Genomic DNA, 18,178 nt, shown 5'->3' with positions numbered 1-18,178 from the left:
TTTATTACAGTAATACATGTTTTATTACAGTAATACATGTTTTATTACAGTAATACATGATGTTTTATTACAGTAATACATGATGTTTTATTACAGTAATACATGATGTTTTATTACAGTAATACATGTTTTATTACAGTAATACATGATGTTTTATTACAGTAATACATGTTTTATTACAGTAATACATGATGTTTTATTACAGTAATACATGATGTTTTATTACAGTAATACATGATGTTTTATTATAGTAATACATGATGTTTTATTACAGTAATACATGATGTTTTATTATAGTAATACATGATGTTTTATTACAGTAATACATGTTTTATTACAGTAATATGATGTTTTATTACAGTAATACATGATGTTTTATTACAGTAATACATGTTTTATTACAGTACTACATTGTTTTATTACAGTCATATGATGTTTTATTACAGTAATACATGATGTTTTATTACAATAATACATGATGTTTTATTACAGTAATACATGATGTTTTATTACAGTAATACATGTTAATACATGTTTTATTACAGTAATACATGTTTTATTACAGTAATACATGATGTTTTATTACAGTAATACATGATGTTCTATTACTGTAATACATGATGTTTTATTACAGTAATACATGATGTTTTATTACAGTAATACATGTTTTATTACAGTAATACATGATGTTTTATTACAGTAATACATGATATTTTATTACAGTAATACATGATATTTTATTACAGTAATACATGTTTTATTACTGCAATACATGTTTTATTACAGTAATACATGATGTTTTATTACAGTAATACATAATGTTCTATTACAGTAATACATGATGTTCTATTACAGTAATATATGATGTTCTATTACAGTAATACATGATGTTCTATTACAGTAATACATGTTTTATTACAGTAATACATGATGTTTTATTACAGTAATACATAATGTTCTATTACAGTAATACATGATGTTCTATTACAGTAATATATGATGTTCTATTACAGTAATACATAATGTTCTATTACAGTAATACATGATGTTCTATTACAGTAATATATGATGTTCTATTACAGTAATACATGATGTTCTATTACAGTAATACATGATGTTCTATTACAGTAATACATGTTTTATTACAGTAATACATGTTTTATTACAGTAATACATGATGTTTTATTACAGTAATACATGTTTTAGTACAGTAATACATGATGTTCTAGTACAGTAATACATGTTTTATTACAGTGATGCATGATGTTGTATTACAGTAATACATGTTTTATTACAGTAATACATGTTAATACATGTTTTATTACAGTAATACATGTTGTAATACATGTTTTATTACAGTAATACATGTTGTAATACATGTTTTATTACAGTAATACATGATGTATTACAGTACTACATTGTTTTATTACAGTAATATGTTTTATTACAGTAATACATGATGTTTTATTACAATAATACATGATGTTTTATTACAGTAATACATGTTAATACATGTTTTATTACAGTAATACATGTTTTATTACAGTAATACATGATGTTTTATTACAGTAATACATGATGTTTTATTACAGTAATACATGTTTTATTACAGTAATACATGTTTTATTACAGTAATACATGATGTTTTATTACAGTAATACATGATGTTTTATTACAGTAATACATGATGTTTTATTACAGTAATACATGTTAATACATGTTGTAATACATGTTTTATTACAGTAATACATGTTGTAATACATGATGTTTTATTACAGTAATACATGTTTTATTACAGTAATACATGTTTTATTACAGTAATACATGTTTTATTACAGTAATACATGATGTTTTATTACAGTAATACATGGTGTTTTATTACAGTAATACATGATGTTTTACAGTAATACATGATGTTTTATTACAGTAATACATGATGTTTTATTACAGTAATACATGATGTTTTATTACAGTAATACATGATGTTTTATTACAGTAATACATGATGTTTTATTACAGTAATACATGATGTTTTATTACAGTAATACATGATGTTCTATTACAGTAATACATGATGTTCTATTACAGTAATACATGATGTTCTATTACAGTAATACATGATGTTCTATTACAGTAATACATGATGTTCTATTACAGTAATATATGATGTTCTATTACAGTAATACATGTTTTATTACAGTAATACATGTTTTATTACAGTGATACATGATGTTTTAGTACAGTAATACATGTTAATACATGTTTTATTACAGTAATACATGTTTTATTACAGTAATACATGTTTTATTACAGTAATACATGTTTTATTACAGTAATACATGTTTTATTACAGTAATACATGTTTTATTACAGTAATACATGTTTTATTACAGTAATACATGATGTATTACAGTAATACATGATGTTCTATTACAGTAATACATGATGTTCTATTACAGTAATACATGTTCTATTACAGTAATACATGATGTATTACAGTAATACATGATGTTCTATTACAGTAATACATGTTCTATTACAGTAATACATGTTTTATTACAGTAATACATGTTCTATTACAGTAATACATGATGTTCTATTACAGTAATACATGATGTTCTATTACAGTAATACATGATGTTCTATTACAGTAATACATGATGTTCTATTACAGTAATACATGTTTTATTACAGTAATACATGATTTGCTTCAGTCATGTTGGTGCTAGAACACAAAAGAACAGGGTATTTAACTATTTTAGCAATAAAGTAAATTAAAGTATACATTATTTTGCGTTCCATGGATAATCCTGAATAGTTAACGTCATTATAATTCTTTTTGTCAGTCGTTTTGGCGCCACAATAGATTTTCAAACGGCGAAAAGCCGCACTTTTCTGCGTTAGACTAAAAACACCGACTTCTGCCGTGAATCGTAATAAAGTCTGAGGATACATTCTGTCTGCTTCTCCCTCAAACATGGTCTGAGCTCGTACGTCCTCTGCCCTCACCACGTCCCTCCTGATGCAGTCTTACGTTTAGAAATGAAGTGCTTCTCAAGTGTCCAAACGCAGGACACGCTCTTCCAGCATTACTCTTGGTTTGGCTTCTCACAATAAGGGATATTAGTAACACGTTTCACACAATCTATACATTTCATTGCGATTGCTAATGCTAATCTCTTAAAAGCAAACAAATCTGGCATGTGTCTTAATTGTATTTCATGATGGAGTTGCCTTTGGGAGCAGGAATACTTGAACTGTGTTACCGATGCCGCTTGAGGTAATTAGAATGATCACTTAAACCAAATTGTACCGGAGGAAGCATGTCGGGAGTGATTTAAAGTGTAAGAATACTAAGCTCTTTTCTATTTGCAATGAGTCCAAAGATGTAGCTTTTTTAGTAAAACGGGGAGGAGCTCACGGGCGATGTCACCTGTGTGTGTGTAAATAAACTTCTCCTTGTTCACGCTCAAAACACTGGGTCTTGTTTTCTGTGGGTTTTGTCAAAGATACACCTCGAACGTACTGGGAAAGGCTCAGGATGAACGCAGTGGAATGTCATCTGTGCAGGACATTTGCACTGGTGAAATTTGTTTTAAAGTTCATAATTACATTTACAAAGTTGCAGATCAATACTAAAATGTCAATATTGTGATAGTGACCAGGCATAGGCAAAAAATGTGCTGTTTTTAATCAAATCTTCTGTATATTTCAGTTTATCAGCACATGATATAAATTAATATAAAATTCATTGAAACTCCTGTGCTAAAAAATTATATTAATATTTTTTAGCACAGGAGTTTCAATGAATTTTATAATAGAAAAACTTGGTATTGGAGTGATATTGCGATACTTGCCATAGTGTTGCTGCGTATTGCTGAGGATCATTTAAGGACTCTCCAAATGACAAAACGCATTATAATAATATTACTGTCATGCATTCATTGATTATGACTCATGTATTAACCATGAACTCATTACATCACATGACTCATACATGAATCCTATATTAAACTGACTAATCATTTACCCATAATGGTTAAACTCTAATATTGTTATAATGTATTCATGTATTAGTTCATCATGATTCACTCACAACAACCATTAACCATTTATATTATAACCATATCATGAGTTCCCCATAACTAATCCTTTATCCATCATGGGAACATAACCATTAGTACATTAATGCATTGGTCCATCATATTTTATGCATATCGACCACATGTTTGTTACTGTAGTTTGTGTCTTGCATCTTTATTTACTATCATATTGTATCAGACATGTTTCTTAGTCCTGGTGCTGCATATCTAGAGGGAAAGAAGAGCTAACACGCTATATATGTCCCTCACTCATGGCTTAAACTCAGGTTCAGGGCCTTAAATCAAAGACCACGTTCAAAAACAAGAAGAAACCTGTCAAGCTTGTTGCACATTCTGCCACTTTAAAACATTCTATTGAACTTAACCAGCTCTTGAGCTCAGTGATTCTGTCGTGGGACGTCCCAACACAGATTGTAGAGTGTAAACATGGCACAAACAGTCCACAAACAGTCCCGGCCTGATTGGTGCAGCCATCAAAACAAGCCCACACTCAACAGCAGCAGCAGCAGCAGCAGCAGCAGCAGCAGCAGCAGCATACGTGGCAAAGTCCCCCGCATTGACAGACTAATGCCCCCCGGCTGCCTGAGGGCCTTCCTGAGTCCACAGGCAGAGTGAAAAGATTCAGAGTATTCCTTTAACACAATGTCAGGCTCTTCCTGTCATCCAACTGTGACTCAGGGCTTTTCCTCGGCTCACTGTCAACACCAGCACATGAAAACACAGTCAGCACATGCCACTATCACCACGGAAACGGTGAAGGGCCCATGACACCGGCTCCGTTTACACGCACAGCTCAAATCCCATCGTCATCGAGTTATGAGATTATTGAAACGTCGACGATTTGAGTGATCACAGGTGTTGACAAAGGAAATGATGGGAAAAAAGGCAAATTATGTGGCAAAGACAAAAAGGAAATAGATGGAAAGTTGTGTTAAAATGAGCTGTGCTTTATCTTCCAAATACAAGTTACATTGACACGTCACCAGTCTTTTGATGATCAGATTTGTGTTATTTATAAGTGTGTTTATGTATTCAATCTATTTATTTCAAGGTATTTTTCACTTGTTTCCACATATCTCATCTTCTTACAAATCTAAATTGTTTCCAGTGGGTTTAGAAAATTGCTCGTCTGGTAGTTTTGTTTTCTTGTTTCAATTTAAATAATCCTTAAACCGGTCATAAATGTCAAGAGAAAAGTTAAATGCACAATACGCAGACATTAAACTGCATCATTAACTGCATTATTATGTCAGAATTAGCCATAAACCACAAAGGTCACTGGTTTAACGTTACAAGCAACAATGCACAGAGAGAACATGCAAACTCCACACAGAAAGGTCCCAGTACAAGGGAATCGAACCCAGAACTGTCTTGATGTGAGGCTGATGTAATAACTACTTTACGGCCCATGAAGCTTTTGATTGATTTTGATTAAAGAGGAATGAGTGGCGTTTGAGAGAAGAACATAATTCAAACGGCAGTATTTTTGTGTTTTTTCGCCTGGTTCGGGGCTCGGCAGGTGAAAATCTGACCAGTGGCGTTACCGAAGCCCTTTGTTCCACTCCAGAGTCCATTTCAGACACCGAGCGGCGAAACCCAAAACCACTGACGCAAAGTGGGCCATTAAATGCCTCTCCTCATTTATTCATGCTGCTTTTACGGACAGACATGACACGCAGAAACATACACTTTTATTTCAGGGCAAAAACCGTTAAATAACCAAAACTGATCATAATTTACACGTTTAAATAATAGTGAATTTGCATCTATTGATGACCAGATTAAATAACTTCAACGGCTCCATTTAAAGGCACAGTGTGTAACTTTCTGCATAATTCCATGGAAACAGACAGTTCGTACCAAACTTCTGAACGGTTGTCATGCAGAGGTTTTATGCCACATAAATATATAATAATCTAGCTAAAGGAACAACATGTACTTGGAAACCAGCAGGTGCAGGCTCCTCCAAGCCAAGTACCAGTCAGGTTTGTGGAGATGCAACCACATAGCAAGAATAAAGTTTCAAAAAAAATAAATAAATAAATAAATAAATCAAATAAAATCATTAAAAAAAAAGAGAAAAAAAAAAAAAATACCTGACTTTTTCTGTAAATGAGTGAATTTTATGGTTTCTCCCAAAGAGTGTCTAGTAAAATCTTATTTGCTCATGTGGGATATTAACATCTTTATTCTCTATTCAAATCAGTTACTTTTTACCCTAAAGTTTCCCCCTCACAGTAACATATTTTTCAGGGGAAGTTGTAAATGAATCGACCGCTTGGATCCTTGTGTGTAAATCTTGGGGGTTGGACTTTTGAATAGTTTATGGGACATTTAATGCTTCTATGAGACATTGCTCAGACACAGGAAATAACTCTTCACGAGCCTCAAAGCAACAAACGTATTATTGTTTTTCAATTGAACTGTGTTGGAGCTCAATCCCTGACCACGTTCAATATCCATCATGTACCTCAAAAACACTCTACTAATCACACAGCTACTAATGTGACATAGTAAAACAAGTAAAGGCATTGTTGTTTTTATGTAGGCTTAAAGGAGACAAACTAAGAAGAAATACTTACAATATGCATATACTTGTTTCAAAAATTGTAAAAGTAAAATGTGATACTTGATTTAATGTACTGAAAAAAAGTTGAAAAGTGAACAATAACTCACCATCCAAACAGTGGTGAAGAAAGTACACAATTGTATTACTTACATTAAAATACAGTGTAATATGTACTGATGTAAAAGTAAAATCATCACATATAAAATCTACTTCAGTAAAAGTCAGTACATGTTTGAAAAAGTACTTTTAGAGTAAAAAGCACTCTTTTTCTCAATGTTTCTCGATTTTTTGTATACTTTTGTTTTTGTTAAAGTTATTACTAAGACTTCAAATCAAAACCTGTGAATGTGCTTAAAAATAACCCCTAAACCACACATAAAGTACCTTTAGTAGAAAGTACAAATACCTGCTCTTAAGCAAAGTAAAAGAAGAAAAAGCATCCGTACATGCACCTAACTTGTGTACTTTAGTATTTTGTTAGTCTCCTCCTCTGCTCCCGTGTTGTGCCACACCTCAATGGACGACCGGAACAGAACCCTTCTCCAGATCTTGAAATACATTTATGATTTGCAGTGAATATGCAGGATTAATGTGCCAGGTTAGGTCAAGTGCGAGGAAACTCACCCAGACACAGAGAGAACATGCAAACTTCATTTCCCATAATGTCTGGAAAGTGCATCCTTTACATTCCTGACTTACAATTATCATATCATGACAAAACTGATTTCTTGTGTCCCTGGTCCATGTTTAGTTCAAGGTTTAATCCTAATTGTAATGCTCTGTGCATTTGTGCAGTTGAACAGTAATGTATGAGGTCAAACTGAGGTGGTTCCTACGTAACGCATTCCTGAGTCCCTCCTGGTCTCTACTGCAGCCCCTGGTCTCTCCTGGTCCCTCCTGCTCCCCCCTGGTCCCTCCTGGTGCCCCCCTGGTGCCCCCCTGGTCCCCCCCTGGTCCCCCCTCGTGCCCCCCTGGTCCCTCCTGGTCCCTCCTGGTTCCCCCCTGGTCTCTCCTGGTCCCCCCCTGGTCCCCCCTCGTGCCCCCCTGGTCCCTCCTGGTCCCTCCTGGTTCCCCCCTGGTCTCTCCTGGTGCCCCCCTGGTCCCCTCCTGGTGCCCCCCTGGTCCCTCCTGCTCCCCCCTGGTCCCTCCTGGTGCCCCCCTGGTCCCCCCTCGTGCCCCCCTGGTCCCCCCTCGTGCCCCCCTGGTCCCCCCTCGTGCCCCCCTGGTCCCCCCTCGTGCCCCCCTGGTCCCCCCTGGTCCCTCCTGGTCCCTCCTGGTTCCCCCCTGGTCTCTCCTGGTGCCCCCCTGGTCCCTCCTCGTCCCCCCTGGTCCCTCCTGGTCCCTCCTGGTGCCCCCCTGGTCCCCCCTGGTCTCTCCTGGTGCCCCCCTGGTCCCCCCTGGTGCCCCCCTGGTCCCCCCTGGTCCCTCCTGGTCCCTCCTGGTTCCCCCCTGGTCTCTCCTGGTGCCCCCCTGGTCCCTCCTCGTCCCCCCTGGTCCCTCCTGGTGCCCTCCTGGTGCCCCCCTGGTCCCTCCTGGTCCCCCCTGGTCTCTCCTGGTGCCCCCCTGGTCTCTCCTGGTGCCCCCCTGGTCTCTCCTGGTGCCCCCCTGGTCTCTCCTGCACACCAGGACTGGAGCAGACTTGTGGGGGACATGAATATTTTACTGTCTTGGCCCCGGGACAGACTCAGAGACAGCGTGAGCTCTCAGCGGCCTCAGCATCAATAAGTCATGAGCTGGACCTGTGTGTGACAACAAATACTGGACACAACATCAACACAGTCCAAAGGAGACACACGAGTGATGGAGGTTAGGTGGAGAAAAGCTTCAGCTCAGCGTGTTTCAGTGACGGGAGGAAAGGTTTTGTGCTGACTCTGAACTTCAGAGCTGCAGCCTGTTCTCACACTCTCACACGCACGCGCCTAAAGACATATGAGTTTCTTCTAAATGGAAATCAGGTCAGTCATTGCACAGAGCTGCTGCACAGAGCTGCTGCAAAGTGCACCAGAGCAGGAGGGCAGAAGCGCCCCCTACTGGCCGCTTTGCAGTATCACCACAAGTATTGTGGTTAATGATTAGATGATTATTATCTGGTTTGTGTGGGAATATTAGGGCTGTGGTTGACTAAAGACGTGCCGTGTCGATCGATTAGTCGACCAAAGAGAACAGTAATGTGAAACTGACAAAACATGTCTGTATCGCTCTGATCTGAGCAGTTATTTGCACTCACAATAAGACTATTTATACAGAAAAGTATGAGGAAACGGTCTCTTATTTATGTAAAAGACGGATTGACTCACCTTCTTTCTGCTGCCGTCACATACAAAGCCTTGTAATCTAAATAAATAAAGTACACACAGTTTGTACACAGAATAAAACATCATCGACCGACTAAAGGACTAAAGGCCAAAAGCACTAGAGAATATAGATACAGGTTTGACATAGCGGACTATGAATGCAATTATTGAATGAAAGTTAAAACTAACAAAGCTAGTTTTTAAGTTTAAGTTTTTCATGATGCAGTGCACGGATAATGTTCTTCAGTTACTTTAGTATTTAACACAGTTTAATGAAGTTTAACATTAGGGCAACAATCCCTCTGTTCATAAAGATTAATCAACAAACAAACCAAACTGCAGAGGAAACAAGTCAACAGTGTCAGGTTTTATTGAAGCCAATTTCTTTCTTTTAAAACATATTGCATGGACAAATTGGACAAACGTTATATCAATACAACAAATATAATTATGTAATAAAAAAATAAGTTACAACACCCGCATGGGACTGCACCGGTGCTCAGAGTTTGTGGATGATGAAGTCCTGTGTCGGGTGAGAATACAAAAGACAGTTTTCTTCAGTAACTGGGAACACAACACAACATACAACAATTTAACTTCAATCTGCAGACATTTCTTTAAAAACAACCAAATACAACAGAAAACGACGCACAAATGTAGATGTGATTTCAGACGAGTACAATGGGAGCCCGTGGGTGCAGCTTGGACACAAATGCCAGACGCCCACACTGCAGCCTGTGGACACCTATTCTGGGCTGAGAGGGCAACAAGCTAAAACATGAGCGGTGTCTTACAAAAGGAGCCGTTCGAACATTAAAAAGCAGTGAAGGGTTTACGATCTAAACCACATCAGGAAGCAGAAGTGTTAGTACTTGGTGCAGATGCTACGTCTAACATGAGAACACAATGTCCAGGGTTCATCTCAGGTCCGATTGTGCCGAGTTCAAGTCAGAATACAAACTGTTAAATAGCTTTAAAAACACAATTTCTTCTTGTACAGTTCTTAAAAACAAAACACAAAACAAATCCTCCTTATTACCCTTTATAACCTGTACATAATCAAACCGTTAGCATTGAAACGATGAGGTTTTGAATGCAGTTTTGCGAGTGGCGTCTCTCCTACTTCTAACACCTTTTCCCAGTCGTTTCTCGTGTATTTCAACACTCGAGACGAACCATAATGTCAATCTACAGTCCTGCTTTGGTCCTTTGATTGTTTTTTGAGGAGAGACGACGCAGTATGAGGCGTATAATCCTGAGTTAGCCTGTGCATATCAGCGGCGATGAGACGATGAGTGTAAGTAATCACAGAAACCCACTCCACAAAGTCACTTCAGAGTCCGTTTGGCTAATAGTTCAGCAGATGTTCCCTTTCTGTTCCGGCGAACCGTATGTTTGCTGCCGCCACCTTGGCCTTGTTGGCCGAGGGACCTGTGAAAAACAAACGTATACGTTACATCGACATAGACCGGGGTTAATGTTTTTATTGTTGATTGTTCTGAGCATTTCATAGTGTGTTTTTAATGTTAGAAGCATTTATTCATCATCTGGATTGTGTTGCTTCTCATTCAAAAAGACAAAAAGTCTACGGTATATTCCAGGGAATCTTTATTTTCCGGAATACAAGTCATAGTTTGGTGCGACTTATACTCCAGTGCGACTTATGTATGTTTATTAAGCATTTTTTGGCTGGTGCGACTTATATATGTTTTTTTCTTCTCTATTATGCATTTTTTGGCTGGTGCAACTTATACTCCGAAGCGATTTATAGTCCGGAAAGTACAGTAGTGTTTTGGTTTTGCCAATTTGACTTTTTCTTCTTTCATTATCCTGTAAATAAAACAAAATTGTACTGCGCAAAGTAAACGGAGACAGTATTTGAACAAGGATCGTCTCAATGCGTGTTCATTTGCCCTGAAGTGTACTTCATTGCTCGCCTGGTTGCACTGACCTATATAGCTGAGGAGCACAGGGAGGAAGATGAGTCCGTGTGTGGCCCCCAGGAGCACGATGGCCAGGTACATCCTGAAGTAAAACACCTGGAAGATCTGGGACTTGGACAGGGCCAAGATCAGGATCCCTCCGAACTTTGTCAACGTGATTCCACTGAACACCTGCAATGCAAACGGTCAAAAAACAATCAAAAAAAACATTTGAGTCGTTGCAATTAGCAAATGGCAACAGCTGCATTTATTTACTGCAGGATAATGTCTGCAAATTGTGAAATGGATGATTCTTGCACGAGTTGGCAGAACATATTGACGCGTTTTAACATCAACATTCCTTTGCCTGCATTTTTCAGACATAAATTACAAATCCGCTGACTCAACACAGCCAGACCAAAACAGCGAATAATAAATAGAAGTCTGGTGTTTTTTCAGCTTCTTTAGTGAGATACATGTGAGTAATGTTTTACTGAATCACTGCGACAGCATTTGTTTAGCAGCCGCGCTAAACTCATGCGTTTTATTACACTAAATGATAAGAGAAGATACAATAAGATCACATTATTGTCATCGGACGTGATATGATTTTTTTTAATAGAATTACAGTCGGTTCTCAGCTGCAAAGTGCAAGAATAGCAAATGTAATAATAAACTGTTACTAAAGCACTTCCTTTTTACAATTCCACTACAGGCAGTGCACACTTATACAGTTCTGTTCGTATTCTGACAGAATAATCTAACGGAGATTAAATGCTAAATGTATTCAAAGTCTTTTGGCTGAAGCAGTGAAGAAGGAAACACATCAGTTTGCTAAAAATCTCTATCGTCTGAACACGTTTAACCTAAAATAATACACTTTTACTTCAAATATACGGTTTTATTTAGTTAGTTTTAGTCATCTTTATATGAACTTTAGCGCTGCAACGTTAATCAATGATTTAAATAACCGTCAGGTAATTTAGAATAATCGTGAACTTGTTTTTATCTAGCTTCCAAAAGATGCCACGAGCTTAGAAAAGAAGCTTTATGACTGAAATTGAGCTGTAATTCCATAAAAATGACGTGAAAACTGTATGAATTGAGTGAGGATCCTGGTGGAGCACATTAAAGAGTGTTTTCTTCACCTCAGCTTCATCTGGGTCACATTTTGTAAAAGTATTTTCAGCACAGGACTATTGCTTTCTAAACAAATACCGTAATTGATTAATCGAAAGACTAGACTAAATCAATTAGCAAAATGATCGCCAGCTCTAGACTATATAAACCCCACATGAAGACTGTCAGGAGTCACAGATTTAAGGCACTGTAACATATTGAGTTCTAACATCATTTCACGGTGTTTTGAATGTGAGGAAATGAAGGATGGTGGAAGCGTGACTTACAGAGCTGCCCATGGTGGCCAGAGCCTCCTGCGCTCGCTCCACCCGGCTGCTCTTCACGCTGACGCTGAACGCCCGCACGATGTGACTGCAGAACTCCACCGAGATGCCACAACTCTGCAACAACACAGTAGTACTTTTGAAAGACTTTTCAAATATCATTTAGGTAAAGTTTTATTCCAGCCAGGCCCTTTTTTTGCATTAGGAAAAAAGATCAAATTACACAGTGAACAGTGTGTGTTGTGTGTGTTAATGTTGTTACTTCTTTGATGGTTTTTAATGTGTTTGTTTGTTTGTTTGTATGTATGTAATGTGTGCAAATGTGTGGATGAAAACTCACTAAAAGCAAAATAAAACAAAATAAAACAAATTAAAATGATGCATTAATACTGATTGTACTGTATTGTTAATAATACTAAGATTATTTTATTTTTATTTTATTTTTAAACTTCCTGTAAGTTATCTGTCCTTTTCCTCTGTATCTAACTGCGTTGCAACAATGAAATTTCCCCATGTGTGGACAATAAAGGAATATCTTATCTTATTATAGTTAATGTCTTTAACTGTAATCTCCAAGCCAATTAATATAGCGTTATGGAACATATTACATAAATCTAAGATGTTAATGCAATATCATTAAGATTAGTCTAGAATATTCTGTAATTATGATTGTAAAAAACAGACATTTAATTTTTGCAAGTGGATAAATGTAATCATAAAAAATATTCTAAAAATATATTATTACTGCGATTAAACGTTTAAGACCATTACACTTGACATTTAATGCTTTCCACTCCATCAAATGTAATACTTTTAAAACACTTTGAAGACTCCACGGCTGCACTGCTGGACACTAAATATATAGAATTCACGCTCCAAAATGTAACGCATTGTTTTATAATCGTCTCCAAATTATGGCATGAAATTAACATCAACTTGTATTGGTTCGTAATTATCAATCATTATAATAACTCACTGAATTCTCTCAAGTGGACAATCAACAGGGTTAATGTTTTTATTGTTGATTGTTCTGAGCCTTTTGTAGTGTGTTTTTAACATAATGATGAATAAATGCTTCTAACATATTATGTTAGAAGCATTTATTCATCCTCTGGACTGTGTTGCTTCTCATTCAAGAGAGATTCCCTGGAATATACCGTATTTTCCGGACTATAAGTCATAGTTTGGTGCGACTTATACTCCAGTGCGACTTAAATCTGTTTTTTTTCTTCTCTATTATGCATTTTTTGGCTGGTGCGGCGACTTGTACTCTGGTGCGGCGACTTGTACTCTGGTGCGGCGACTTGTACTCTGGTGCGGCGACTTGTACTCTGGTGCGGCGACTTGTACTCTGGTGCGGCGACTTGTACTCTGGTGCGGCGACTTGTACTCTGGTGCGGCGACTTGTACTCTGGTGCGGCGACTTGTACTCTGGTGCGGCGACTTGTACTCTGGTGCGGCGACTTGTACTCTGGTGCGGCGACTTGTACTCTGGTGCGGCGACTTGTACTCTGGTGCGACTTGTACTCTGGTGCGACTTGTACTCTGGTGCGACTTGTACTCTGGTGCGACTTGTACTCTGGTGCGACTTGTACTCTGGTGCGACTTGTACTCTGGTGCGACTTGTACTCTGGTGCGACTTGTACTCTGGTGCGACTTGTACTCTGGTGCGACTTGTACTCTGGTGCGACTTGTACTCCGGAAAAATACGGTAGTGTTTTGGTTTTGCAAATTTGACTTTTTCATCTTTCATATCCTGTAAATAAAACAAAATTGTACTGTGCAAAGTAAACAGAGACAGTATTTGAACAAGGATCGTCTCAATGCGTGTTCATTTTTTGCCCAATAGTTTTAATTCCCTTCTTCTTTGGAGGGATTACACGGACAACTCGAAACAACATCCATAAACTGTAAACCCCGACTTCCCGGCAGGATTCTCACCATGACCAGGTTGACCAGCGAGACGGCGTTGAGGCTGATGCTCCAGAGCCACATGACGCCGAACATGTTGACCAGGATCATGGCGATGGTGCAGCTGACGAGCACGGCCGACCACAGCTCGAAGCCCAGCAGCACCGCCGTCACCATGAAGATGGCGAGCAGCGACACGCACAGGTTCAGAGCCGTGTCGTAGGTGATGGTCAGGTACTGCTCGTAGAAGACGTAGAAGACACTGAGGCGAGGAGGATGGAAAAGAAGAGCATGGATCACTACGAGCGCTACACTGTGACCTGGAGGCACGAGGCACACGCTACATATCTGTCAGAAATGTTCTTTTGATTGTAAATATGGGTTTCAGAGTGATGAGGAATTAACTATTACAAATACTAGTCAATCTTTTGAAGACTGAATGGTGAAAGGTTCTCAAAATGTCACTTGAAACTCATGAATAAGTTTGAAACAGACATTTTAATGTAATGCTAATTTAGTCCACTAAGTATAGTTTTAGTCAATTAGAAACTATTTATTTAATTTAACCATGATGATTGTGTGAAAGTCTAGTCTCTCCATTAGTTTGTGTTTAGTTTTTATTCATTGGCGAAAATATCAGTACTTTTAGTCAATGAAAATATCCACTTTTAGTCATGATTTTAGTCGATGTTTTGGTCAGTATTTATTTAGTTTTAGTCAGCAAAAAAAACAAAACAGACAAAAACTAATATTTGAGAGGACAAAATTCACAGAGTTGTGTTACTGTCTGTATAACATAATTGCACTTTACTTAATGATACAACTGAATTTTAATACATACATTGTCCACTTGTCTGTAGCGATTATTAGTATTTTTAAGTCTTATTTTACCTTTACATGTGTAGAAGCGAAGAGCACGTACCTGTAGGCAAACACCTTGTGGTTCACGGTGTCGCTGATGTTCCGGGCGAGGTCGCGGGCCATTTTCAGCGCGGTGATGTAATCCGGAGACTCCTTCAGAATGGTGTGGTACGTCATGAAGTACGTGGCTCCGACCTCTGTCCCGTTCTTCAGCAGGTCCACGGCTGAAGCGTAGGCCGCGTGACCACTGGAACCAGAGGAAACACAGACGCCGTCAGGACAGAAGGTTTGAACCAAGAATGAATGATACAATATACTTTAGAGGCGATTTCTCTGGAGTGATGGAGATGTTAGTGCTTTGCCCGGAAAGGATCGCAGTATGGCTTTATCTCCATGGAGACGAGCAAATCAGGTCAAGCGAAGAGGAGTGGACAGTAGTGTAAAATGTCAAACTATATTTCAATACTAAAGAATAGGCTCAATACCACAACGATAATGAAAAACAGAAACACTTTTTTTTTTAGACAATGGACTGATTATTGTATTATTATTGATTTGTAAAAATATTGCTCTTCTTTCTGCTCCTTTTCATTCATTCTTTGTGTAACCGTAAGTCACTGTTAATGTATTTTATATGTTATGAATGAAATAAATAAATATTAAAATTAAAATACTAATACTAGCTCAAGATTCTTTTAAAAATGTAAATAAAAGTAAAATTTTGTCCAGTTTGTGATTTTTGTGTGTGCATTGTTCAAATGAATCTCGTTTTGACACTAGTTTTAGTCTCGATTATCATCTGAATTTTGGCAATAAAAAACTCCTGTACTTGTGATGTCAGGGAACATTCCAGGCAAAGCGATATCAGCAGAAATGTTGCACCTTTTTACTTTGAATCCAGCCATCAATCGTGAAATCATGATTATGGAGAAACAAATGTGATAAAAAAAACAACAATTACCCTTTTCCACACTTGGGGTTGGGGTTGTCGGACAAAAACATTGGTAGAAAGTGCATGAAGTCTTCTCCGGTCGGTCGCTGCTTTCCTTCAGGGGTCATGGGCCGACAGTGGACACAAGACGGATCCACCACTGAGAGAAAAGATGCAGCCGATTTAACAACAAGGAAGACGTTTGTTTGTTTGTTTGTTTGTTTGTTGTCGGTTTTCAGTTATGGTTTAATATGTTCATTGTTTCATGCTCTACTTCTGTTCTGTGAAAGATTAAGAATATAACGCAGGCTTGTAAAAGTTTATTATCCACTGAACAACACGTTTAAATACCGTATTTTCCGGACTATAAATTGCACTGGAGTATAAGTTGCACCAGCCAAAAAATACATAATAGAGAAGAAAAAAACATATAAATTGCACTGGAGTATGAAATGCAGTTGCAAGTGTGAAAATAACAAATAATATCACATATAAGTCCCTCTGGAGTATAAGTATAAGTAAGTAAGTAAGTTTTATTTATATAGCACCTTTCACAGACAGAGGTCACAAAGTGCTTCACAAAACACAGAATAAAACAATAAAAACACAGAAAACTTACAGTGAACAATACATATACAACAATATACAGTAAAATCAGTCCCTAAAACAAGTGCATTTAAAAGACTTGACTAAATAAAAAGGTTTTAAGCTGACCCTTAAAAGCAGTAACTGAGTCCAGTGACCGTAGGGAGAACGGAAGATCGTTCCAGAGTCTGGGCGCAACAGCCTGGAAGGATCTGTCTCCTCTGGTCCGAAAACGGGTGCGAGGCACCAACAACAGTTTCTGATCCAATGACCTTAGAGAGCGAGAGGGAGCGTACGGTTTTATCAGATCGCTGATGTACAGAGGGACCTGACCATTTAAAGCTCTAAAAGTTAAAACAATAATTTTAAACTGTATCCGGTAGGAGACCGGCAGCCAGTGAAGGGCTTTAAGAATGGGTGAAATGTGGGCCCTTCTATTTGTGCGGGTCAAGATCCTCGCTGCAGAGTTCTGGACCAGCTGCAGACGAGAGAGTTCCTTCTTGTTAAGACAGGAAAACAAACTGTTATAATAGTCTTAACATGAAGACACAAATGCATGAATTATAAGTTCCAGGTCATTTTGAGACACCATTTTCCTGAGCTTAGAGATTTTCCTCAACTGAAAGAAACAGTTCCTCGTCAACAGCTTGGAGTGGTGCTCTAAAGACATGTCTTTGTCAAAGACAACACCCAAGTTTCTAATACTTGGTTTAGCAGTCTGACCTAAAACACCCAAGTACTGGTTTATCCCTGGAATGGCATCATCAGGGGCAATAATCAGAGTTTCTGTTTTGTCAGCATTTAGCTGCAACGAGTTTTTACTCAGCCATTGTTTAATTTGCACTAAACAACTGACCAAGGAGTTCAGCTTCTGGATCTCAGAAGGTTTAAAAGAGCAATAGAGCTGAATATCGTCAGCGAACAGGTGATAGGACACATCACTAAACTCTTTAATGATCATTCCCAGAGGAATTATATAAAGCAGAAATAGGACGGGGCCCAAGACGGAGCCCTGAGGAACTCCACACAACAGATCAGCTGAGTCGGACATTATTTGGTTTGCAGCAACACTAAAGCTCCGACCGGATAAATATGAGGAAAACCAATGAAGAACTGACCCCGATAGTCCAATCAGGTCCCTCAGTCTGTTCAACAGGATATGATGGTCGACAGTGTCAAAGGCTGCAGACAGATCCAACAGAACTAAAACCGTGCATTTTCCAGAATCAGCAGACATCATAATGTCACTGGACACTTTCAACAATGCGGTTTCCGTATAATGATGTTTGCGGAAACCAGATTGAACAATTGTCAGATTTCCTTGATCAGTCAAACATTCACGACTCTTTTCAGAGACCACCTTCTCAAGGATTTTGGACATGAACGGGAGCTTTGAAATAGGTCTGAAACTTTTGGGGTCTGTCGGGTCCAAGTTTGTTTTTTTCAGTAAAGGCTCAACTATGGCATGTTTAAATGGACCAGGAAACACACCAGTAGAAAGAGAGAGATTTACCATACCAAGTATAAATATAAGTATAAGTCTCCAAAACTATGAAAAAAGGTGTGACTTATAGTCCGGAAAATACGGTATTTATTTTG

The 18,178-nt window shown here is 38.0% G+C and overlaps 1 protein-coding gene across 1 annotated transcript in view; it reads right to left on the bottom strand.

Annotated features, from left to right (window-relative positions):
- Positions 1-9,320: 9,320 nt before the first annotated feature.
- Positions 9,321-18,178, bottom strand: part of npc1 (Niemann-Pick disease, type C1) — a 31,132-nt gene continuing 22,274 nt past the window's right edge. Inside the window, exons 20-25 of the mRNA XM_072440881.1 lie at positions 16,025-16,154; positions 15,125-15,310; positions 14,233-14,464; positions 12,295-12,408; positions 10,918-11,080; positions 9,321-10,397 (exon numbers count right to left, since the gene is read on the bottom strand). Coding sequence (XP_072296982.1) covers positions 10,315-10,397; positions 10,918-11,080; positions 12,295-12,408; positions 14,233-14,464; positions 15,125-15,310; positions 16,025-16,154 — 908 coding nt within the window. The 3' untranslated portion in view covers positions 9,321-10,314. The remainder of the gene's footprint in view (positions 10,398-10,917; positions 11,081-12,294; positions 12,409-14,232; positions 14,465-15,124; positions 15,311-16,024; positions 16,155-18,178) is intronic.

Source organism: Eucyclogobius newberryi, unplaced genomic scaffold (assembly GCF_026437365.1).
Source record: "Eucyclogobius newberryi isolate DKJ021-1_F unplaced genomic scaffold, fEucNew1.0.hap1 SCAF_12, whole genome shotgun sequence".
NCBI lineage: Eukaryota > Metazoa > Chordata > Actinopteri > Gobiiformes > Gobiidae > Eucyclogobius > Eucyclogobius newberryi.
Note: the sequence above shows the minus strand (reverse complement) of the source record. Positions and strands in the feature narration are given on the sequence as shown.